This window comes from Oncorhynchus mykiss, chromosome 22 (assembly GCF_057628025.1).
Source record: "Oncorhynchus mykiss isolate SJ-2025 chromosome 22, ASM5762802v1, whole genome shotgun sequence".
Lineage (NCBI taxonomy): Eukaryota > Metazoa > Chordata > Actinopteri > Salmoniformes > Salmonidae > Oncorhynchus > Oncorhynchus mykiss.
The window spans coordinates 11,130,823-11,156,092 of NC_143043.1; the positions used below are offsets into that span (position 1 = coordinate 11,130,823).

Genomic DNA, 25,270 nt, shown 5'->3' on the forward strand with positions numbered 1-25,270 from the left:
ATGACGAGCTTGGAGGGTACTATGGTGTTGAATGCCGAGCTGTAGTCAATGAACAGCATTCTCACATAGGTATTCCTCTTGTCCAGATGGGTTAGGGCGGTGTGCACTGTGGTTGAGATGGCATCATCTGTGGACCTATTTGGGCGGTAAGCAAATTGGAGTGGGTCTAGGGTGTCAGGTAGGGTGGAGGTGATATGGTCCTTGACTAGTCTCTCAAAGCACTTCATGATGACGGAAGTGAGTGCTACGGGGCGGTAGTCGTTTAGCTCAGTTACCTTAGCTTTCTTGGGAACAGGAACAATGGTGGCCCTCTTGAAGCATGTGGTAACAGCAGACTGGTATAGGGATTGATTGAGTATGTCCGTAAACACACCGGCCAGCTGGTCTGCGCATGCTCTGAGGGCGCGGCTGGGGATGCCGTCTGGGCCTGCAGCCTTGCGAGGGTTAACACGTTTAAATGTCTTACTCACCTCGGCTGCAGTGAAGGAGAGACCGCATGTTTTCGTTGCAGGCCGTGTCAGTGGCACTGTATTGTCCTCAAAGCGGGCAAAAAAGTTATTTGCTATATTTGCTATATTGTAAATAATTTGCCACCATAGCCTATTTATTGCCTTACCTCTCTTATCCTACCTCATTTGCACATGCTGTATATAGATTTTGCTACAAACTGCTTTGCTTTATCTTGGCCAGGTGGCAGTTGCAAATGAGAACTTGTTCTCAACTAGCTTACCTGGTTAAATAAAGGTGAAATGAGGCATTTATACTTTATATTCTTTAAGAATCAAATATCAGGATCACACCGGAGTTAGTATGACCTGATTTTATATAAAAATAAAATATTTTCAATGGTCGTTTTTGGAGACCAGTTTAGATGTAATGTTTTTAATCACAAATCTATTTAAACACGTGCTTGTACGATTTTTCTAGGTAAAAGGTTGGTAAAACATTTAAAAACATTTATTTGTTGGAGTGCAGTTGGAACTCACCCGCTGGTGAAGTGGTACACTCCCCCTGGTCTCGGATTGACACTTCGGCTCTCCCGGTTTATTCTTGTGCGCACTCAACGGACCAAAGAATGAGGCGAACAATGGGCAGGACGAACATTTGGATTAATTATATCTGAATGCGAAACTTTTTTTTCGAAAAATGAGCTGGCTGTTAGGTCGATGGATTATTTTTTGCATAACAGGTAAATGTTTTTTTCTTTATTCACTCAGCATGTTGTTTTGTCATCTGATTGCGAAAGCCGTGGATGCAGCCAGCAACAGTTTGACCCCTTCACTTTATTCCAGCAGCTAACGGGTCTACTTTTACAGTAAGCTACGACGTCAAAAGTCAACATGACTTTTGGATTCCCTTCATTTTTATAAACATACTTTTGTTTGCCCTCTTGTTGTGTTGGGGGATTAGTCTGATTTGCTTTATTTTTGAACCTGTGCAGTGATAGGCTTTAGGTAGTCTACTCTTGTTTTTCCTCTATTGTTTTTTGTCCTAAATTACAGGAGGAATGTGTGGAATGAGGACGCTAGTGAAAACACGTTTATTCTTAATATATTTTGTAATTGTGGGTTGGTTTGTATGCTAGGGCTTATCTGTAAACAATACTCTAGTCTCAGTAAGAGTTCCCCGTCAAAATAAAGGTGAAATAGAAAATAGAAGGTCCCGTTATGCCTGCACGCCAATGACTCACATACACATTTAATAGGCAGAGATATGCTGGTCCTCTATTATAACGTGTCAGTTGTTTGCAAGGAAAGGACCTGATGTGGTCAGGAAGTATGGTGGGACTCAGAACTTTGACCAAGAAGAGCCTAGTAGACTGGTTAAACTATAACCAGTTTGTGGTGTCTACTCTTCAAGAAAAGAGAACATTATTTGATTGTGTAAAAAAAAAACACTATTTGATGGTGTATGGTACAGTGGCTTACGAAAGTATTCACCCCCTTGGCATTTTTCCTATTTTGTTGCCTTACCACCTGGAATAAAAAAATATTTTGGGGGGGGTTTGTATCATTTGATTTACACAACATGCCTACCACTGAAGATACAAAATATTTTTTTGTGAAACAAACAAGAAATAAGACCAAAAAACAGAACTTGAGCGTGCATAACTATTCCCCCCCCCCCCAAAGTCAATACTTTGTAGAGCCACCGTTTGCAGCAATTACAGCTTGTACAGCTTAAACTGGTCCTATGAACATATACTCCAATCTCCACTGTGGAGCTTTGCAGCTCCTTCAGGGTTATCTTTGGTCTCTTTGTTGCCTCTGATTAATTTCCTCCTTGGTGGGCAGCCCTCTCTTGGCAGGTTTGTTGTGGTGCCATATTATTAAAATATTTTAATAATGGATTTAATGGTGCTCCGTGGGATGTTCAAAGTTTCAGATATTTTTTTATAACCCAACCCTGATCTGTACTTCTCCACAACTTTGTCCGTGACCTGTTTGGATAGCTCCTTGGTCTTCATGGTGCCGCTTGCTTGTTAGTGCCCCTTGCTTAGTGGTGTTGCATACTCTGGGAACTTTCAGAACAGGTGTATATATATACACACTGAGATCATGTGACACTTAAATAAAGTCCACCTGTGTGCAATCTAACTAATTATGTGACTTCGGAAGGTAATTGGTTGCACCAGATCTTATTTAGGGACTTCATAGCAAAGCGGGTGAATACATATGCATGCACCACTTTTCAGTTAATTTTTTTGAATTAGTCCAAAATAGTCAAGTGAAAAAAAAAAAAACTTATTTTTTTCATTTCACTTCACCAATATGGACTATTTTGTGTATGTCCATTACATGAAATCCAAATAAAAATCAATTAAAAAATTACAGGTTATAATGCAAAAAAATTGGAAAAACGCCAAGGGAGATGAATACCTTTGCAAGACACTAAATACACTGAACAAAAATGCAACATGAAACAAATTCAAAGATTTTACTAAATTACCATTCATAAGGAAATTAGTTCATTTATATACATTCACTAGGCCCTAATCTATGGATAACAGATATGCATCTGTTGGTCACAGATACCTTCCAAAAAAAAGTAGGAAGTGGATCAAAATAGTAGTCAGTATCTGGTGTGACCACCATTTACCTCATGCAGTGCGGCATCTCCTTCACATAGAGTTGATCAGGCTGTTGGTTGTGGCCTGTGGAAGGTTGTCCCACTCCTCTTCAATAGCTGTGTGAAGTTGCTGGATATTGGCGGAAACTGAAACACGCTGTCGTACACGTCGATCCAGAGCATCCCAAACATGCTCAATGGGTTACATGTCTGATGAGTATGCAGGTCATGGATGAACTGGGATTGTTTCAGCTTCCAGGAATTGTGAACAGATCTTTGCGAAATGGAGCTGTGCATTATCATGCTGAAACATGGCGTGATGGCGGCGGATGAATGGCACAACAATGGGCCTCACTATCTTGTCAAGGTATTGCTGCATTCAAAATGCCATTGATAAAATGCAATTGTGTTTGTTGTCCGTAGCTTATGCCTGCCCAAACTATAACCCCACCGTCACCTCTGTTCTCAACATTGACATCAGCAAAGCGTTTGCCCACGTGACGCCATACACACTGTCTGCCATCTGCCCGGTACAGTTGAAACCGGGATTCATCCGTTTAGATCACACTTCTCCAGCGTGCCAGTGGCCATCGAAGGTGAGCATTTGCCCACTGAAGTTGGTTACGACGGCAAACTGCAGTCAGGTCAAGACCCTGGTGAGGATGACGAGCACGCAGATGAGCTTCCATGAGACAATTTATGCATAAACTGTCAGAAACAATCTGGTTGTGCAAACCCACAGTTTCAACAGCTGTCCGGGTGGCTGGTCACAGACAGTCACACAGGTGAAGAAGCCAGATGTGGAGGTCCTGGGCTGGTGTGGTCTGCGTATTGTGAGGCCGGTAGGACAAACTGGCCAAGTTGTCGAAAACAACATTGGAGGTAGCTTATGGTAGGGAAATGAACATTAAATTCTCTGGCAATAGCTCTGGTGGACAATCCCTCAAGTCAGCATGGCAAATGCACAAGCTCTCAACTTGAGACATCTGTGTCATTGTGTTGTGTGACAAAACTGCATATTTTAGAGTTGACTTTTATTGTCCCAAGCACAAGGTCCACCTGTGTAATGATCATGCTGTTTAATTAGCTTTCTGATATGCTACACCTGTCAGGTGAATGGATTATCTTGGCAAAGGTGAAAAGATCACTAACGGGGATATAAACAAAATTGTGCACAACAGTTTAGATAAATACGTTTTTTTTGCTTATGGAACATTTTATTTCTGCTCGTGAAACATGGGACCAACACTTTGCATGTTGCATTTATATTTTTGTTCAGTATAGTTAAGTGTTTCTGGTCATTTGTTGTGAATATGGATTAGGAAATGTATGTTTTGAGTTGAATCAGGATCATACAGTACGTTCAGTAAGTATTCAGACTCCTTGACTTTCTCCACATTGTTAAGTTACAGCCTTGTTCTAAAATTGATTCAAATGTTGTTTTTTTCGGTAATCAATCTACACACAATACCTCATAATGAAAAAGCAAAAACAGGTTGGTATTTTTTTGCAAATAAAAAAAAAAAAATGAAATAACACATAGGTATTCAGTACCTTTATTCACATACTTTGTTGAGTAAAGTTAAAAGTGGTTAGAGCGTTGGGCCAGTAACTGAAAGGTTGCTAGATCGAATCCCCAAGCTTACAAGATAAATATCTGTCGTTCTGCCCCTGAACAAGGAAGTTAACCGACTGTTCCTAGGCCATCATTGTAAATAGAAGTTAACTTACTTGCCTAGTTTAAAAAAACATACATACATATATATATATATATATATATATATACATACAGTGGGGAGAACAAGTATTTGATACACTGCCTATTTTGCAGGTTTCCCTACTTACAAAGCATGTAGAGGTCTGTACTTTTTTTCATAGGTACACTTCAACTGTGAGAGACAGAATCTAAAACAAAAATCCAGAAAATCACATTGTATGATTTTTACGTAATTAATTTGCATTTTATTGCGTAACATAAGTATTTGATACATCAGAAAAGCAGAGCTTAATATTTGGTACAGAAACCTTTGTTTGCAATTACAGAGATCATACGTTTCCTGTAGTTCTTGACCAGGTTTGCACACACTGCAGCAGGGATTTTGGCCCACTCCTCCTTCTCCAGATCCTTCAGGTTTCGGGGCTGTCGCTGGGCAATACAGACTTTCAGATCCTTCCAAAGATTTTCTATTGGGTTCAGGTCTGGAGACTGGCTAGGCCACTCCAGGACCTTGAGATGCTTCTTACGGAGCCACTCCTTAGTTGCCCTAGCTGTGTGTTTCGGGTCGTTGTCATGCTGGAAGACCCAGCCACGACCCATCTCCAATGCTCTTACTGAGGGAAGGAGGTTGTTGGCCAAGATCTCGCAATACATGGCCCCATCCATCCTCCCCTCAATACGGTGCAGTTGTCCTGTCCCCTTTGCAGAAAAGCTTCCCCAAATAATGATGTTTCCACCTCCATGCTTCACAGTTGGGATTGTGTTTTTGGGGTTGTACTATCCGTCTTCTTCCTCCAAACACGGCGAGTGGAGTTTAGACCAAAAAGCTCTATTTTTGTCTCATCAGACCACATTACCTTCTCCCATTCCTTCCTCTGGATCATCCAGATGGTCATTGGCAAACTTCAGACGGGCCTGGACATGCGCTGGCTTGAGCAGGGGGACCTTGCGTGCGCTGCAGGATTTTAATCCATGACGGCGTAGTGTGTTACTAATGGTTTTCTTTGAGACTGTGGTCCCAGCTCTCTTCAGGTCATTGACCAGGTCCTGCCGTGTAGTTCTGGGCTGATCCCTCACCTTCCTCATGATCATTGATGCCCCACGAGGTGAGATCTTGCATGGAGCCCCAGACCGAGGGTGATTGACCGTCATCTTGAACTTCTTCCATTTTCTAATAATTGCTCCAACAGTTGTTGCCTTCTCACCAAGCTGCTTGCCTGTTGTCCTGTAGCCCATCCCAGCCTTGTGCAGGTCTACAATTTTATCGCTGATGTCCTTACACAGCTCTCTGGTCTTGGCCATTGTGGAGAGGTTGGAGTCTGTTTGATTGAGTGTGTGGACAGGTGTCTTATACAGGTAACAAGTTCAAACAGGTGCAGTTAATACAGGTAATGAGTGGAGAACAGGAGGGCTTCTTAAAGATAAACTAACAGGTCTGTGAGCGCCGGAATTCTTACTGGTTGGTAGGTGATCAAATACATATGTCATGCAATAAAATGCAAATTAATTACTTAAAAACCATACAATGTGATTTTCTCTCACAGTTGAAGTGTACCTATGTTAGAAAATACAGACCTCTACATGCTTTGTAAGTAGGAAACACTGCCGATTTTGCAGGTTATCAAATACTTGTTCTCCCCACTGTATATATAAAAAAAATACCTTTGGCAGCAATTACAGCCTCGAGATTCTTCACCGTAGGGATGGTGCCAGGTTTTCTCCAGACGTGATGCTTGGCATTCAGGCCAAAGAGCTCAAACTTGGTTTCATCAGACCAGATCATCTTGTTTCTCATGGTCTGAGAGTCCTTTAGGTGCCTTTTGTCAAACTCAAAGTGGGCTGTCATGTGCCTTTTACTGAAGAGAGGCTTCTGTCTGGCCACTCTACCATAAAGGCCTGATTGGTGGAGTGCTGTAGGGATGGTTGTCCTTCTGGAAGGTTCTCCCATCTCCACAGAGGTACTCTGAAGCTCTTTCAGAGTGACCATTGTGTTCTTGGTCACCTCCCTGACCAAGGTCCTTCTCCCCCAATTGCTCAGTTTGGCCAGGCGGCCAACACTAGGAAGAGTCTTGGTGGTTCCAAACTTCTAACATTTAAGAGTGATGGAGTGCGTTCTTGGTCACTTCAAAGCTGCAGAAATTTGTTGATACCCTTCCCCAGATCTATGCCTTGACACAATCCTGTCTCAGCGCTCTACAGACAATTCCTTCTACCTCATGGCTTGATTTTTGCTCTGACATGCACTGTCAAATGTGGGACCTTATATAGACAGGTGTGTGCCCTTCCAAATCATATCCAATCAAATGAATTTACCACAGGTGGACTCCAATCAAGTTGTAGGAACATCAAGGGTGATCAATGGAAACCGGATGCACCTGAGCTCAATTTCAAATCTCATAGCAAAGGGTCTGATTACTTATGTAAACAAGGTGTTTCTGTTTTTAATCTTTAATACATCTGCACAAATTTCTGTAAACCTGTTTTAGCGTTTGTCATTATGGGGTATTGTGATGTCATTATGGGGTATTGTGATGTCATTATGGGGTATTGTGATGTCATTATGGGGTAATGTGATGTCATTATGGGGTATTGTGTGTAGATTGAGGGACATTTTTTATTTAATCCATTTTTGAATAAGGCTGTAAGGTCACAAAATGTGGGGCCTGAATACTTTCTGAATGCCCTGTAGGTATAAATGTCTTTTTTTTTTATGTCACACTTGTGGGTATTTTTAGAGGTTTATAAATATGTGTTTTGGAGTGCCTGGTTACATGCACTGACAGTTTTGTGTTGTTCTCTGTTAGAGAGATGCTGAGACAGGCTGACACCTTGGATCAAAGGTCCCAGAATATTTTTTGATGTGTGAATCATGAGGTTACCAAGGTGTCCCACCCTGTCTGTTCTTTCTGTCCCTCTTTCTTTCTCCTCCTCGCTAGAATATAATAAACTCTTCTTCAAATCTCTAACCGCTAATTGGCTGTTCACTGGGCCTGATGAGATAATCTCATTGGTTGGAGTCCTCACATCCCCCTCCTCCATGCTGTTGTCCACATACAGGGCCTTCTTAAATTAATAATACCCCTTGACTTATTCCACATTATGTTGTATTACAGCCTGAATTTTTGCAAATGTATTGAAAATTAAAAACTGAAATATCTCATTTACATTCAGTACCAGTCAAAATTTTGGACACAGCTACTCATTCAAGTTTTTAAAAACTATTTTCTACATTGTAGAATAATAGTGAAAACATCACAACTATGAACTAACACATATGGAATCATGTAGTAAAAAAGTGTTAAACAAAAATATATTTTAGATTTAAGATTCTTCACCCTTTGCCGTGATAACAGCTTTGCACACTCTAGTTATTCTCTCAACCAGCTTCATGGGGTAGTCACTTGGAATGCTTTTCCAACAGTCTTGGAGTTCCCAAATATGCTGAGCACTTGTTGGCTGCTTATTCTTCACTCTGCGGTCTAACTCACCCTAAACCATCTCAATTGGGTTGAGGTCAGGTGATTGTGGAGGCCAGGTCATTTGATGCAGCACTCCATCACTCTCCTTCTTGGTCAAATTACACAGCCTTACACAGCCTGGAGGTGTGTTGGGTCATTGTGCTGTTGAAAAACAAATGATAGTCCCAATAAGCGCAAACCACATTGTTACGTTCCCCAGTTTCTGTGTTGTAGTTTGTGTAATTGAGTGTGTTTCAGGAGATGGCTTCCTGAAATCCCCCAGCAGCTGATTGGTCGACTCCACGATTAATTGGAGAGCTGACCCTGCCCCCTCATCAAGAGGGCTATTGGCTATTGGCCGTTCTTTTGCACCAGGCGTGTGTAACAACATGCTGGTTAAGTGTGCCTTGAATTGTAAATAAATTACAGACTGTCACCAGCAAAGCACCCCCACACCATCACACCTCCATGCTTCACGATGGGAACCACACATTTGGAGATCATCCGTTCACCTACTCTGCATCTCACAAAGACACGGCGGTTGGAACCAAAAATCTCAAATTTGGACTCATCAGACCAAAGGACAGATTTCCACCAGTCTAATGTCCATTGCTCGTGTTTCTTGGCCCAAGCAAGTCTCTTCTTCTTATTGGTGTCCTTTAATAGTGGTTTCTTTGCAGCAATTCGACCATGAAGGCCTGATTCACACAGTCTTCTCTGAACAATTGATGTTGAGATATGTCTGTTACTTGAACTCTGTGAAGCATTTATTTGGGCTGTAATTTCTGAGGCTGATAACTCTAATGAACTTATCCTCTGCAGCAGAGGTAACTCTGGGTCTTCCATTCATATGGCGGTCCTCATGAGAGCCATTTTCATCATAGCGCTTGAGGGTTTTTGCGACTGCACTTGAAGAAACTTTCAAAGTTCTTAAAATGTTCCACATTGACTGACCTTCATGTCTTAAAGTATTGATGGACTGTCATTTCCCTTTGCTTATTTTAGCTGTTCTTGCCATAATATAGACTTGGTCTTTTATCAAATAGTGCTATCTTCTGTATACCACCCCTACCTTGACACAATGCAACTTATTGGCTCAAATGCATTAAGAAGGAAAGACATTCCACAAATTAAGTTTTAACAAGGCCCACCTGTTAATTGAAATGCTTTCTACATTATTCCATATGTGTTATTTCATAGTTTTGATAGTTATTGTACAATGTAGAAAATAGTAAAAAAACTAAGAAAAAACCTTGAATGAGTAGGTTTGTCCAATCTTTTGACAGGTACTGTAAGTATTCACACCCCTTTGCTTTGACACTCCATATTGAGCTCAGGTGCATCCAATTTCTACAACTTGATTGGAGTCCTGTTCCAAGGAACCGTCCATAGATCTCCAAGATAGAATTGTGATGAGGCATATATCTGTGGAAGGGTATAAAACTACTTCTAGTGTGTTGAAAGTTTCCAAGAGCACAGTTTCTATCATTGGGAAATGGAAAAAATATGGAACTACCCAGACTCTGCCTAGAGCTGAACGTTCGACCAAACTGAGCAACCGGGCAAGAAGAACCTTGGTCAGGTCGGTGACCAGAACCCAATGACCACTCTGACAGAACTACAGAGTTCCTTGGCTGAGATAGGAGAACATGCCAGAAGGACAACAGTCTCTACAGCACTTCACCAATCTGGGCTTTATGGGAGAGTGGCAAGACTGAAGCCCTTCCTGAGAAAAAGGCACATGATAGCACTCCTAGAGTTTGCAAAAAGGCACATGAAAGACAGATTATTAGGCAAAAGAATCTGTGGTCTGATGAGACAAAAATGTAACTCTTTGGCCTGAATGCAAAGCGCTATGTCTGGAGAAACCAGACACAGCTCCTCATCCGCCTAACAACATCCCTACTGTGAAGCATGGTGACGTCAGCTTCCTGCTATGGGGGTGCTTTTCAGCAGCAGGGACGGGGAAACTGGTAAGGATAGAAGGAAACAATAAATGGAGCCAAATACAGGCAAATCCTTGATGAGAACCTGTTTAGAGTACAAATGAGCTTTGAGGGGGGTGAAGATGTACATTCCAACAGGACAATGACCCCAAGCATACAGCCAGGCTTCAGAAAAAGAGTGTGAAAGTCCTTGAGTGGCACAGCCAAAGCCTAGACTTGAATCCCATTGAAAATCTGTGGAAAGACTTGAAGATTGCTGTTCACCGTCGCTCCCAATCTAACTTAACAAGGAAGAATGGGAGAGAATCCCCAAATCCAGATGTGCAAAGCTGATACAGTAATACCCAAGATGACTCAAAGCTGTAATCACAGCCAAAGGTGCTTCTACAATGTATTGACTCATTTGTGAATACTTATGTAAATGAGATATTTCTGTCTTTCATTTTCAATACATTTGCAAAAAATTCTAGTAACATCCTTTCACTTTGTTATTATAGGGTATTGTGTGTAGATTAGACAGGTGAGAAAAAAATATTGAATTCATTTTGAATTCCGGCTGTAACACAACAACATTTGAAATAAGTCAAGGGGTATGAATACTCACTGAAGGCACTGTAGGATTATACTAATTCCAAACAATGCGCTGGGCCATGAACAAAAGGACTAAGGGTGGGACACATTTACCCCACGGGAGGAATTTAGGAAAACGGCCCCTCTCTCTCCTCCATCTTTCTTTTTCTCCCAACCCTCTCATATTTAAAATGTAAAAAAAATATACAGTGCCTTGCGAAAGTATTCGGCCCCCTTGAACTTTGCTACCTTTTGCCACATTTCAGGCTTCAAACATAAAGATATAAAACTGTATTTTTTTGTGAATAATCAACAACAAGTGGGACACAATCATGAAGTGGAACGACATTTATTGGATATTTCAAACTTTTTTAACAAATCAAAAACTGAAAAATTGGGCGTGCAAAATGATTCAGCCCCTTTACTTTCAGTGCAGCAAACTCTCTCCAGAAGTTCAGTGAGGATCTCTGAATGATCCAATGTTGACCTAAATGACTAATGATGATAAATACAATCCACCTGTGTGTAATCAAGTCTCCGTATAAATGCACCTGCACTGTGATAGTCTCAGAGGTCCGTTAAAAGCGCAGAGAGCATCATGAAGAACAAGGAACACACCAGGCAGGTCCGAGATACTGTTGTGAAGAAGTTTAAAGCCGGATTTGGATACAAAAAGATTTCCCAAGCTTTAAACATCCCAAGGAGCACTGTGCAAGCGATAATATTGAAATGGAAGGAGTATCAGACCCCTGCAAATCTACCAAGACCTGGCCGTCCCTCTAAACTTTCAGCTCATACAAGGAGAAGACTGATCAGAGATGCAGCCAAGAGGCCCATGATCACTCTGGATGAACTGCAGAGATCTACAGCTGAGGTGGGAGACTCTGTCCATAGGACAACAATCAGTCGTATATTGCACAAATCTGGCCTTTATGGAAGAGTGGCAAGAAGAAAGCCATTTCTTAAAGATATCCATAAAAAGTGTCGTTTAAAGTTTGCCACAAGCCACCTGGGAGACACACCAAACATGTGGAAGAAGGTGCTCTGGTCAGATGAGACCAAAATTGAACTTTTTGGCAACAATGCAAAACGTTATGTTTGGCGTGAAAGCAACACAGCTCATCCCTCTGAACACACCATCCCCACTGTCAAACATGGTGGTGGCAGCATCATGGTTTGGGCCTGCTTTTCTTCAGATGGTTAAAATTGATGGGAAGATGGATGGAGCCAAATACAGGACCATTCTGGAAGAAAACCTGATGGAGTCTGCAAAAGACCTGAGACTGGGACGGAGATTTGTCTTCCAACAAGACAATGATCCAAAACATAAAGCAAAATCTACAATGGAATGGTTCAAAAATAAACATATCCAGGTGTTAGAATGGCCAAGTCAAAGTCCAGACCTGAATCCAATCGAGAATCTGTGGAAAGAACTGAAAACTGCTGTTCACAAATGCTCTCCATCCAACCTCACGGAGCTCGAGCTGTTTTGCAAGGAGGAATGGGAAAAAATGTCAGTCTCTCGATGTGCAAAACTGAAAGAGACATACCATAAAGCGACTTACAGCCGTAATCGCAGCAAAAGGTGGCGCTACAAAGTATTAACTTAAGGGGGCTGAATCATTTTGCACGCCCAATTTTTCCGTTTTTGATTTGTTAAAAAAGTTTTAAATATCCAATAAATGTCGTTCCACTTCATGATTGTGTCCCACTTGTTGTTGATTCTTCACAAAAAAATACAGTTTTATATCTTTATGTTTGAAGCCTGAAATGTGGCAAAAGGTCGCAAAGTTCACGGGGGCCGAATACTTTCGCAAGGCACTGTATATAAAGAACAGAACTGCCACTTTTCTCTCTCTCTCTCATTTGTTTTGCACTGACCAGAGGTAACTGACATCTACCTCTGACTCTGTAGGAGGAGTTGGTGAACCATTGGTGCAGGGTCAGATATTTATTTAGCTTGAGCCTAGATCTGTTGTTAGCCGCAACTTCTAATTGGAGCTCTGTAGGAAATTTGAATGCAATAATCATGAATCGCCCTGGCTCCTCTTTAGTACAAAGTGTGAATCTCAATCTGTGTAAAACTGCATCCCCTCCTTGTCTCATTCCCTTCATCTGCACTAAACTGAAAACTTGGGAAAGTGCTGCTAAGGAGAGGGCCACTGTGTAGAACTGTTTGCAGTGATTTCCTCTTTTCTTGGAAATGTTTGGAGTGAGTTCCTGCTGCATGCCCCACCTAGACCTAACAAGACTGGCTGCAGAGTATACTGCTCTGGCCACAACCCCCTCACTGTTCCCGTTTATCATGACAACCCCCTACCTTCCTACTACAGTCCTTCCCCTGCCCCCCACACACAGCGGAATGTAACCTCTGTGACCTCCCGTGTACTGGAGAGAGGAGCCCCCCATCTAGATACTGTGCAAGTCACCACTTGGCAATCTCCCAGTTGGGGATTGAGTTTTTTTTTTTTTTTTTGTTAACTAGGGAAGTCAGTTAAGAACAAATTCTTATTTACAATGACGGCCTACCCCGGCAAACCCAGACGAAACTGGGCCAATTGTGCGCCGCCCTATGGAATTCCCAATCACAGCCAGATGTGATTTAACCTGGATTTGAACCAGGGACTGTAGTGTCACCCCTTGCATTGAGATGCAGTGCCTTAGACACCTGCGCCACTCAAGAGCCCAGTTGGAGTCATCATTACGCATACACACACACCCACAAACGGTTCTCAGTGGAGTCAGACCAGATGTTTTTAGGCGTTGGTGAAATCAGGTCATCCCTTCCACAACAGATACAGACCCGCTCCTGAGTTTTGTGGTTGAGTTAACTGAGAGGATCCTTCTGGAATCCCCCTTAACCTGTTGGATGTGCGGGGGGTATGAAAGGGAGAGTTGGACTGCTGTGGGCTCTACTATGGGTAGAGGCTAAGTGGTGTTGGACTGGGTGCTTCTCAAAGCTGGTGTTGGAGAGCGTTCAACTGTAAAATCTAATCTCCTTACCATTTGCATGTTTCTCTGGCTATTCAAAAGATACAATACATGGCCAAAAGTATGTGGACACCTCTTCAAATGAGAGGATTAAGCAACTTCAGCCACACCCATTGCTGACAGGTGTATAAACTCGAGCACACAGCCATGCGATCTCCATAGACAAACATTGGCAGTAGAATGGCCTTACTGAAAAGTTCAGTGACATTCAGTGTGGCACCATCATAGGATGCCACCTTTCCAACAAGTCAGTTTGTCAAATTTCTGCCCTGCTAGAGCTGCCCGGTCAACTGTAAGTACGATTATTGTGAAGTTGAAACATCTCAGAGCAACAACGGCTCAGCCGCGAAGTGGTAGGCCACAGAAGCTCACAGAACTGTGCTGAAGCGTGTAAAAATTGTATTCGGTTGCAACACTCACTACTGAGTTCCAAACTGCCTCTGGAAGCAAAGTCAGCACGAGAACTGTTCGTCGGGAGCTCCATGAAATGGGTTTCCATGGTCGAGCAGCCGCACACAATAAAATCACCATGCGCAATGCCAAGCGTCGGCTGGAGTAGTGTAAAGCTCGCCGCCATTGAACTCTGGAGCAGTGGAAACGTGTTCTCTGGAGTGATGATTCACGCTTCACCATCTGGCAGTCTGGCAGGACGAATCTGGGTTTGGCGGATGGCAGGAGAACACTACCTGCACCAATGCATAGTGCCAACTGTAAAGTTTGGTGGAGGAACAATGGTCTGGGGTTGTTTGTCATGGTTCTTGCAAGGCCCCTTAGTTCCTGTGAAGAACTGGAACGCTACAGCATACAATGACATTCTAGACAATTCTGGGCTTCCAACTTTGTGGCAACCGTTTGGGGAAGGCCCTTTCCTGTTTCAGCATGACAATGTCCCCAGGCACAAAGAGAGGTCAATACAGAAGAAATGGTTTGTCGGGATCGGTGTGGAAGAACTTGACTGGCCTGCACAGAGCCCTGACCTCAACCCCATCGAACACCTTTGGGGTGAATTGGAATGCCGACTGAGAGCCAGGCCTAATCACCCAACATCAGTGCCCGACCTCACTAATGCTCTTGTGGCTGAATGGAAGCAAGCATCGAAGAAATGTTCCAACATCTAGTGGCAAGCCTTCCCAGAAGAGTGGAGGCTGCTACAGCAGCAAAGTGGGGACCAACTCCATATTAATGGCCATGATTTTGGGATAAGATGTTTGATGAGGTGTCCATATACTTTTGGTCATGTAGTGTATGTTAAAGGCCTTTAAAATGTGACACCTACTTCTCTATTCATAGGACTGTGTTAACTTTATATCGTCATAATATAACATTAAATATTGTTTTGATTATTGTATTATTAAATAACCGCTCATTTTCTCACACCTTGTCTGTGTGTGTATCAGTCTGTGTGTGTGCGGGGGTGCAGGTGACGGTTCGGGAGAAGAGGCGTTTCGCCATGCTCTTCCAGTCGGTGGTGCTCGAGTGCCAGTACCATACGCCTTCCTCCCAGACCCCTGTGGTGCAATGGTGGTACAAATCCTACTGCCGCGACCGCACACGAGACTCCTTCACTTTTCCCGAAAGCTTTGGGGTCCAGGGACCCGATTTGGGTGCCGCAGGCCACCTGGAGTGCTCCGACAGCAGCCGCACCGTCCGCATCGTAGCGTCCGGCCAGGGAACCTCCATGACGCTGGCTGAGCACTACAAGGGCCGAGACATCGCCATCGTCAACAGTACTGTGGAGATTGGTTAAGGAGTAGATTTGTATTGTGATTGGAAGTTGTGTGTGGAGGTGTTTTGTAGTTTTAGGAGCTTCAATGACTAGAAAGGTTGTGCTTGTGGAAATGTTGTCAGGGAAGACATACGACATGTGCAGACACGTTTAAATGCTGTTTACTGTATGTCAGTGCTTCAGTGTTATAGGCGGTGGTCTTGTCCGTCATAGCCTGTCTATTATCCCAGTCTACTATTTATGATCCATCTCCCAACAGGAAACATGGCTGCTTGTGCTCTGCTTTTCCTGCTCCTGAAATAGTCGTTCACTGTCTCTGCTTCACAATAGGCCAGGCTACACACACACACACACACACACACACTGTTAACGACACTGACCCCTGTTCACAATGGATTGGTCTTCTTCACACACTGCACTCTCTTATCCTAGTCACAATAAACCACCCCCATTGAGTTTCTTATCCACATGAAATACCCACCTTTTTCTGCCTTTCAATAGAGAGCACCCACCTACTTTTGTGTCTCTTTTTTAACAAAACACCCTCCTGTTGTCATAATTCTTATATAGAAAGCTGTTGGATGTATGAATGAGTCAAATGTCAATGGAATGTATTTTTGAGGTTTGTTCAGTGTATTGTTTGACCAATGCCGGGTGTACACTACATGACTTTCAAAATCTTAACATCACTGAGCCTCTCACATTAAACAACCAACTTTCCTGTAGATTTGTAGGTTTGGCACAGACGGGGTGTCACACACAACAAGATTCTTCACTTGGTCTTGAGGATTCTCAATACCACCAATTTGTCTCTCGAAAACAATGACGCAATGATGTGATTAGATTGTTAACGTAGCTACTGTAGAACGAGCTGTGGTTCAAAAGAACCTCAAACGTTTTCAGTCAGACATTCACGCTTGCCATACAGAGTTGAAATATCTAGCCAACATTTTGAATTAAGTAACATTGCCTGTGAGCTTTAGAGGTGTAACGATTTGACACTTTGGCTGTGGTTAAAGGCAAGTACCAACACACATTCTGTGTGATGCGAAACAACGTCATCTGGATTCTTTTCTGCCGAGCTCTCATTGGCTATTGCTGTTCACTTAAAAGTTGTCGTTGCACATCTCACACTACAAGAGCATTTCAGATTTTGTGCTGATGAAATCAAACATGTTTGAAAATATCTGGACGTCTGGGACTGCTCAAAGATGGGATCGGTAGCCCTGAGATTGCGTCTCTGACCCGCTCACATTAAACGAGTGCCAGTGATTGCCTCACGCCCTGAGTAGGCAACGACATGGGGATTTTGTCTCCGACTTCAAAAACTTGGGACAGCTAAATCGGGGCCAAAATCATGAAGTGTACACCTGGCTTAGCACCATATCATTTTGTTACTGTATGCAGTTGTTGATTATTTGTTGTGTGTTTCATATGTATCATTTTTTTGAGGTTTTATAGGTTCCTAGTTTTTTCATAGGATATACTGACCATGCTCTCATATCATTTGACCTCTCACCTATGACCCTTGTCCTGACCTCTGACCCTGTGTCCTGTCCCTGTCCAGAGGCGGACCTGCGGATCGGGAAGCTGCAGTGGGGCGACAGCGGAGTGTACTTCTGTAAGATCGTCATCGCCGACGACCTGGAGGGGAAGAACGAGGGCCAGGTGGAGGTACTGGTGCTGGGTGAGTGACCACAGGAAGGGAACCCTCCGTACACAGGAAGTAAACATTAAACACAGGATTTCAACAACCTCAACATCAAAGAGGAAGGGATAGAGCAGAAATTAACAGGAATCTGAACATTCTGTTGGGGCTTTCTTATTTCGAGGTCCTCTCTGGTTTAAAAGGATGTGGGAGTTAACGAAGTAGGAAACAAGTATACTCTTATGTATTGTCTTGTGTCTCACCTTCTGAACCTTACCACAGCAGTAAAACCAATGCACTCCCTAAAACCAATGGATTTGTGCCGTTGCACCAGTCTCATATGCTGACTGTGGTGTGTGCGTTCACTTTTGTGTGTGTGTCAGTGTGTAGGGTAAGTGTATTTGTTTGTTTGGTATGGTTCATAATGGAGTGCTTAATATAAACATCCTTGCTCTAGAGGGCGTCTGCATTCCAAAGTGTACTTACAAGTGCTGCCATGACGACGGGCAGAATGGCGTGCGCCTGCCCTACACACGGTTCTGATCCTCTCTGAGAGGACCCATTGTTTGGCTGAGCTTACCCTTGTAGACCAGCTGACATAACCCTGACATAGCCATACATAAACCCTTATAACCGCAGATATAGGCCAGGTAGACTTTTGTGCCACAGCATTGAACATAGACTACATAATAGAGAGTTTACAACATATATTACAGAGAGTAGTTCTAGGTTATTATTGTGAGCTATGTAATCCAATTCTTAAGCTGTTGCCATGGCAACATTTCCTTTATTTGGGAAGGATGAGACTAAAGCGATTTAAGGGTCAGTGATGTAGATGTAAAAGGAGAGAGAGAAAGAGAGCGTTATGTTGTGACACAGGAGAGGAGCTGACTTTGGCCTTGTAATTCCTTCAGAGTTAGTCGTCTCCCTGTGTTTTCATAATTTTCCATACGTTCGCAAGTGGCTTAATCTCATCAAAAGGAAACGATGCCCCTCCGTCTCAGTACACAGTTGAAGTCGGAAGTTTACATACACCTTAGCCAAATACATTTAAACTCAGTTTTTCACATTTCCTGACATTTAATCCTAGTAAAAATTCCCTGTTTTAGGTCAGTTAGGATCACTACTTTATTTTAAGAATGTGAAATGTCAGAATAATAGTAGAGAGAATGATTTATTTCAGCTTTTATTTATTTCATCTCATTCCCAGTGGGTCAGAAGTTTACATACACTCAATTAGTATTTGGTAGCATTGCCTATAAATTTTTTAACTTGGGTCAAACATTTGGTGTAGCCTTCCACAAGCTTCCCACAATAAATTGGGTGAATTTTGGCACATTCCTCCTGACAGAGCTGGTGTAACTGAGTCAGGTTTGTAGGCCTCCTTGCTCGCACACGCTTTTTCAGTTCTGCCCACAAATTTTCTTTGAGGTCAGGGCTTTGTGAAGGCCACTTCAATACCTTGACTTTGTTGTCCTTAAGCCATTTTTCCACAACTTTGGAAGTATGCTTGGGGTCGTTGTCCATTTAGAAGACCCATTTGCGACCAAGCTTTAACTTTCTGACTGATATCTTGAGATGTTGCTTCAATATATCCACATAATTTTCCAGCCTCATGATGCCATCTATTTTGTGAAGTGCACCAATCCCTCCTGCAGCAAAGCACCCCCACAACATGATGCTGCCACCCCCATGCTTCACGGTTGAGATGGTGTTCTTCGGCTTGCAAGCCTCCCCTTGTTCCTCCAAACATAACGATGGTCATTAAGAACATACAGTTCTATTTTTGTTTCATCAGACTAGAGGACATTTCTCAAAAAAGTACGAAATTTGTCCCCATGTGCAGTTGCAAACTGTAGTCTGGCATTTTTATGGTGGTTTTGGAGCAGTGGCTTCTTCCTTGCTGAGCGGCCTTTCAGGTTATGTCGATATAGGACTCGTTTTACTGTGGATATAGATACTTTTGTACCTGTTTCCTCCAGCATCTTCAAGGTCCTTTGCTGTTGTTCTGGAATTGATTTGCACTTTTCGCACCAAAGTACGTTCATCTCTAGGAGACAGAACGCCTCTCCGTCCTGAGCGGTATGACGGCTGCGTGCTCCCATGGTGTTTATACTTGCGTACTATTGTTTGTACAGGTGAACGTGGTACCTTCAGGCATTTGGAAATTGCTCCCCAGGATGAACCAGACTTATGGAGGTCTACACATTTTTTTTCTGATGTCTTAGCTGATTTCTTTTGATTTTCCCATGATGTCAAGCAAAGAGGCACTGATTTTGAAGGTAGGCCTTGAAATACATCCACAGGTACACCTCCAATTGACTCAAATGATGTCAATTACCCAATTAGAAGCTTCTAAAGCCATGACATAATTTTCTGGAATGTTCTAAGCTGTTTAAAGGCACAGTCAACTTAATGTATGTAAACTTCTGACCCATTGGAATTGTGATACAGTGAATTATAAGTGAAATAATCTGTCTGTAAACAATAGTTGGAAAAATTACTTGTGTCATGCACAAAGTAGATGTCCTATCCAACTTGCCAAAACTATAGTTTGTCAACAAGAAATGTGTGGAGTGGTTGAAAAACTAGTTTTAATGACTCCAACCTAAGTGTTTGTAAACTTCCGACTTCAACTGTATGTAGCCCATATATCTGATGCTGTCAGGAACAAAAGAATGACATGTTTCCGCCGTATCATTTGATTGATTGATGCCAGCAAGCATTTGGCTTCCCTTGATAAAGAAATACAATAATTATTAGCCAATCAGCGTTGAGCTGAGCTCAACTGTGGGTTGTCCTGGCGCAGCAAAACAAGGGAGGCTAGTTTGGATTTGCCTTCCCACCAATCAAATCTCATCTTCGGCAAAACGTCATCATTGTTGGTAAACACTTGTCTGTTCCTGGTCTGCTTGTGTTGATGTCCTGCAGTAGCGAGCTTGCTAAACCGGCCCTTTCCTCAGCCATGGATGGAGAGGAGGATCTGGACTTGTGGTTTTAACTTAATATTATGTACAGGCTAAATGATTATGATGGCGATTCTGATGTAAACATAAATTAATATATTGTGCCACTGGCCTTTGAGGCTGCTGCCTACATACAGACTTGAAATCATTGGCCACTTTAATAAATGGATCACCTGTCACTTTAATAATGCCACTTTAATAACATTTACATATCTTGCATTACTCATCTCATATGTATATACTGTATTTTATACCATCTATTGCATCTTGCCAATGCCGCTCTATCATTGCTCATCCATATATTTATATGTATATATTCTTAATCCATTCCTTTACTTAGATTTGTGTGTATTAGGTAGTTGTTGTGGAATTGTTAGATTATATGTTAGATATGAATGATATTGCTACTCGGTTGGAACGAGAAGCACAAGCATTTCGCTACACTCGCAATAACATCTGCTAACCATGTGTATGTGACCAATAAAATAATACGATATGATTTGATTGAAGTTCAATATGTAGGCTTGTATAGGCTCACATTAACTAGCTAGCTAACTTAGCTGGTTCATTGTTGCCCATGCGAGGAAGTTAGGTTAGCATGCATTTTAGCTAGGTAGCCTATGAAAACAGAAACTAAAAGTGTACTGTATGACAGAGCCATGGACCATTTTGCCAACATGAACGAGAGGAGGATGGCATTGGCGTTCAACTAGTCTACAAGTAGGATGAGTCAACTTTTTAAAAATTATTACACACACACACACACACACAAATAAGTACCATGGACAGCCACATGACATTTAGCAACATTACGTTTGTTTATAGCCTTGTTGATTTGATTATGTTTAAATGTTTAAGTTAAATGGTGCTGGAATAGCTGTGGCAGTGCTCCTGTTGTCTCTGTGCTGACTTGCGGTAACTCTGTGGTTCTAAATGAGTAGTTGTTTAGTAAACTGTCAAACGTGAACTTGTTTGACCACGCTGCAGGCCATATACTGTAGCTGTTTGTAACATGCAATATTTGCTTTGTGGGATTGGCCGGACAGATGTTGCTCTCTGGTTTCGTGATGAAACAAACGTATGTCTAGTTGAATTAATTCCACCACTGTGTGATTGTTTTATTTTTGTTGTCACGGCCTTATTGTGTGTCACAGTGGCGTTTAAAGGAATGTGTTATAGAGAAAACAAGGCAAATATCACAACATAGGTTGTAATATGGCTCTTTTACTGGCTTGGCTTCCTCAGTGATTTAACCTACACACCACTACTGCTCTCACTGCTGTTTATTTTCCTCCCCTGGAGGGCCTCATCTTCCTTTACCCCTTATTACCCCTGTCTTCTTATCATTGTTCCCTCCCCTCTGAGGCACATCGTTTCTCCCCTCTTTCAGGTTACTGAGCTCAGCTGGGTTTATACGACTCAGTGCCAGAGCAGGTTGGTAGGATCTGTGTGTGTGTGTGTTCGTGTTTTTTTTATCAGAGGAGAGGAGTGTGCTTATCTCCATGACTACTGCCAACTGGAGCCTGTCTGGCTGTGGGAGTTCAGTCTACCCTGACAGCTACAGTGCCTTGCGAAAGTATTCGGCCCCCTTGAACTTTGCGACCTTTTGCCACATTTCACGCTTCAAACATAAAGATATAAAACTGTATTTTTTTGTGAAGAATCAACAACAAGTCAAAAACTGAAAAATTGGGCGTGCAAAATTATTCAGCCCCCTTAAGTTAATACTTTGTAGCGCCACCTTTTGCTGCGATTACAGCTGTAAGTCGCTTGGGGTATGTCTCTATCAGTTTTGCACATCGAGAGACTGACATTTTTTCCCATTCCTCCTTGCAAAACAGCTCGAGCTCAGTGAGGTTGGATGGAGAGCATTTGTGAACAGCAGTTTTCAGTTCTTTCCACAGATTGTCTATTGGATTCAGGTCTGGACTTTGACTTGGCCATTCTAACACCTGGATATGTTTATTTTTGAACCATTCCATTGTAGATTTTGCTTTATGTTTTGGATCATTGTCTTGTTGGAAGACAAATCTCCGTCCCAGTCTGACTCCATCAGGTTTTCTTCCAGAATGGTCCTGTATTTGGCTCCATCCATCTTCCCATCAATTTTAACCATCTTCCCTGTCCCTGCTGAAGAAAAGCAGGCCCAAACCATGATGCTGCCACCACCATGTTTGACAGTGGGCATGGTGTGTTCAGGGTGATGAGCTGTATTACTTTTACGCCAAACATAACGTTTTGCATTGTTGCCAAAAAGTTCAATTTTGGTTTCATCTGACCAGAGCACCTTCTTCCACATGTTTGGTGTGTCTCCCAGGTGGCTTGTGGCAAACTTTAAACTACACTTTTTATGGATATCTTTAAGAAATGGCTTTCTTCTTGCCACTCTTCCATAAAGGCCAGATTTGTGCAATATATCTCGGACCTGCCTGGTGTGTTCCTTGTTCTTCATGATGCTCTCTGCGCTTTTAACGGACCTCTGAGTCTATCACAGTGCAGGTGCATTTATACGGAGACTTGATTACACACAGGTGGATTGTATTTATCATCATTAGTCATTTAGGTCAACATTGGATCATTCAGAGATCCTCACTGAACTTCTGGAGAGAGTTTGCTGCACTGAAAGTAAAGGGGCTGAATAATTTTGCACGCCCAATTTTTCAGTTTTTGATTTGTTAAAAAAGTTTGAAATATCCAATAAATGTCGTTCCACTTCATGATTGTGTCCCATTTGTTGTTGATTCTTCACAAAAAAATACAGTTTTATATCTTTATGTTTGAAGCCTGAAATGTGGCAAAAGGTCGCAAAGTTCAAGGGGGCCGAATACTTTCGCAAGGCACTGTAGCAGGCCTGTTGAATCAAATAACCCTTAGACACTATTTTAGGGATTGGTATGTAGAGACACAGGCACATACACGCACACTTAATGAGTGTAAACCAGGTATTTTAGCAACCCTGTTGAACCGATCTAGAGGGTTAAACACAGAGATTAGAATTAGCTTATTTTGCCTTTTGGGTGAGGCCACGGACTGGTCCCACTATTACTATTATTATCTCCATTGCCCTTTATCCTTCTCTCACTCTGTCTCTATCTCCATTAACTTTTCCCTCCCTTCCTCTGTCTCTCTCACGTTTAGCAAAGACAAAGCCACCATTGTTACCATGGCGATAGTGTTCGTCTGACCCTCTTTCCCTGATGAGCTCTAATAGTTAATTGGTGACCCAGAATGCTTCAGAAGTGTCTGTCCCCTAACACCCCCTCCCCCACACACACCCCTCCTACCCCCTCCACTCTGGCCTTACCTCAATATCCCGTAGAGCATTTTATTGGGTACAGGACCTGTTGACAGGGCTGAATATACCTTTGAGTTCAGTTATGGGTTATGTTGTCAATCTCTCACACTGATTACAGATCTTTTAGCTTGCCTTGTAGTATCATGTGACGTGTGGAGCATGTTGGATGTGTATTTGTGTGTGTTGCGGGTTTGTACAGTAACATCACAGAAATATCGCACCCTGCTAAAATTAGGTTCAGTGTGAGATGAGAGTTTGATCCTTGATCTCAGAACTCGTGGCCTTTAAGACTGGGTTAGTGTGTGTGGAGATCAATAACCCTAAAGAAGACGCTGCGTGCCGAAATGTTGGTTAGGTGCACCCATTGAATTGTTTGGAGCATATTTAGAGTGTGCCACTTTCTTTCTTTTTCTACAGTTTACCCTCTGTTAGCCAGCACCTCAACAAAAAATGTTGGGTTTGCGTCAGCTCATGGTTTTTACTACATAAAGTTCATTAAGCGACACACTTTGAACTTTGTTTTCACCCCCATTAACATGTTCTCTCAAAACCATTTTTAATAATGGGAAATTATTTGATGATTATCACTTTGGCTTCAGCATCAGGTGTTAACGAATTGTACTGTTTTCCCCTGGTGTCTGTCGATTCATCTCTGCCAGTCTCAATGCATGATCCTCAGTCAATAACTCCATCTGATTGGCTGATTTGCCTCACCTTTGACCTCTGCCCTCTGCTACTTCCTGTCTGCTGCGCCTCACCTCTGGTCTCCCTCTCTCTGCAGGTAGGACAGGTGTGCTGGACGATCTCCTGCCAGAGTTTGATGTGGAGATTATACCAGGTATGGCTGCTTGCCTCCTCATTCGCTGGCCACGGTCTGTCACTGTCTGTCTGTCTTTCTGTTAGTCTGTGTGTGATTATGCCAAAAATGGCTGCCTTTTCACCTCACCTGTCCCTTCCTTACCTGTTCCCCTCGGTGACATCCCCTGCTCTGGCTCTGCTTACCTGTCATTGCAACCCCCCCATGCTGCTCTCTCACTGTCCAATCATCTTCTGGGAATCTTGATTGCTTTAACAACTGCAGAGGAAAGAACCAATGTGGCCTCATCTTATATTCTGCATCTGCGCAGTCATGCATTAACTCACTCTCACTAGCTAGGTTTCTGTCCAATTTGCGACATATTTTCATGCGAATCTTCAAAAATCTGCATAAAATAATATTTATTTATTTATAAAGCCCTTTTTACATCAGCAGATGTCACCAAAACCCAAACAGCAAGCAATGCAGGTGTAAAAGCACAGTGGCTAGGCTCTGAGGGGTGGCCAGTCCCCTTCTGGCTGTGCCGGGTGGAGATTATAAGAGTACATGGCCATTAAGGTCAGATCGTTCTTCAAGACGTTCAAACATTCATAGATGACCAGCAGAACCAAATAATAATCACAGTGGTTGTAGAGGGTGCAACAGGTCAATGCAATACCTATGGAGTAAATGTCAGTTGGCTTTTCATAGTCGAGCATTCAGAGGTTGAGTGGTCGATCGAGAGAGAGCAGGCAGGTCCAAACTGCAGGCAGGTTTGAGACAAGGTGGCACGTCAGGGTTCCATAGCCGCAGGCAGAACAGTTGAAACTGGAGCAGCAGCACGACCAGGTGGACTGAGGCATGGTCCTAGGGCTTAGGTCCTCCGGGAGGGGAGGGAGAGAGAGAGATGTGTTTCCATCAAACGTACTTAAATTCCCATGTCACAAAACCTGTAGCATCTGGTCATGGCACGTGCGCTAGAGCCAACATCCCGCAGTCATAGTAGCTACCTACATTATGTGATTATTATTGCTAAGAACAACATGATTTTATTTGTCAAACTACAGCCAAGCATCGATCATCATGTC

At 42.7% G+C, this 25,270-nt stretch overlaps 1 protein-coding gene across 12 annotated transcripts in view; it reads left to right on the forward strand.

The window, feature by feature from the left end:
• Nucleotides 1-633: 633 nt before the first annotated feature.
• Nucleotides 634-25,270, forward strand: part of LOC110501337 (immunoglobulin-like domain-containing receptor 2) — a 30,899-nt gene continuing 6,262 nt past the window's right edge. For 2 of the 12 annotated variants that reach the window (XM_036958641.2, XM_036958646.2), the window contains exons 1-4: nucleotides 755-1,189; nucleotides 15,149-15,493; nucleotides 17,045-17,164; nucleotides 24,168-24,224. In XM_036958641.2, the coding sequence (XP_036814536.2) occupies nucleotides 1,147-1,189; nucleotides 15,149-15,493; nucleotides 17,045-17,164; nucleotides 24,168-24,224 (565 nt within the window). In that variant the 5' untranslated portion in view covers nucleotides 755-1,146. Of the gene's footprint in view, nucleotides 1,190-15,148; nucleotides 15,494-17,044; nucleotides 17,165-24,167; nucleotides 24,225-25,270 lie in introns of all 12 variants that reach the window. The other 10 variants (XM_036958642.2, XM_090215404.1, XM_036958643.2 and 7 more) reach the window with 6 other exon arrangements.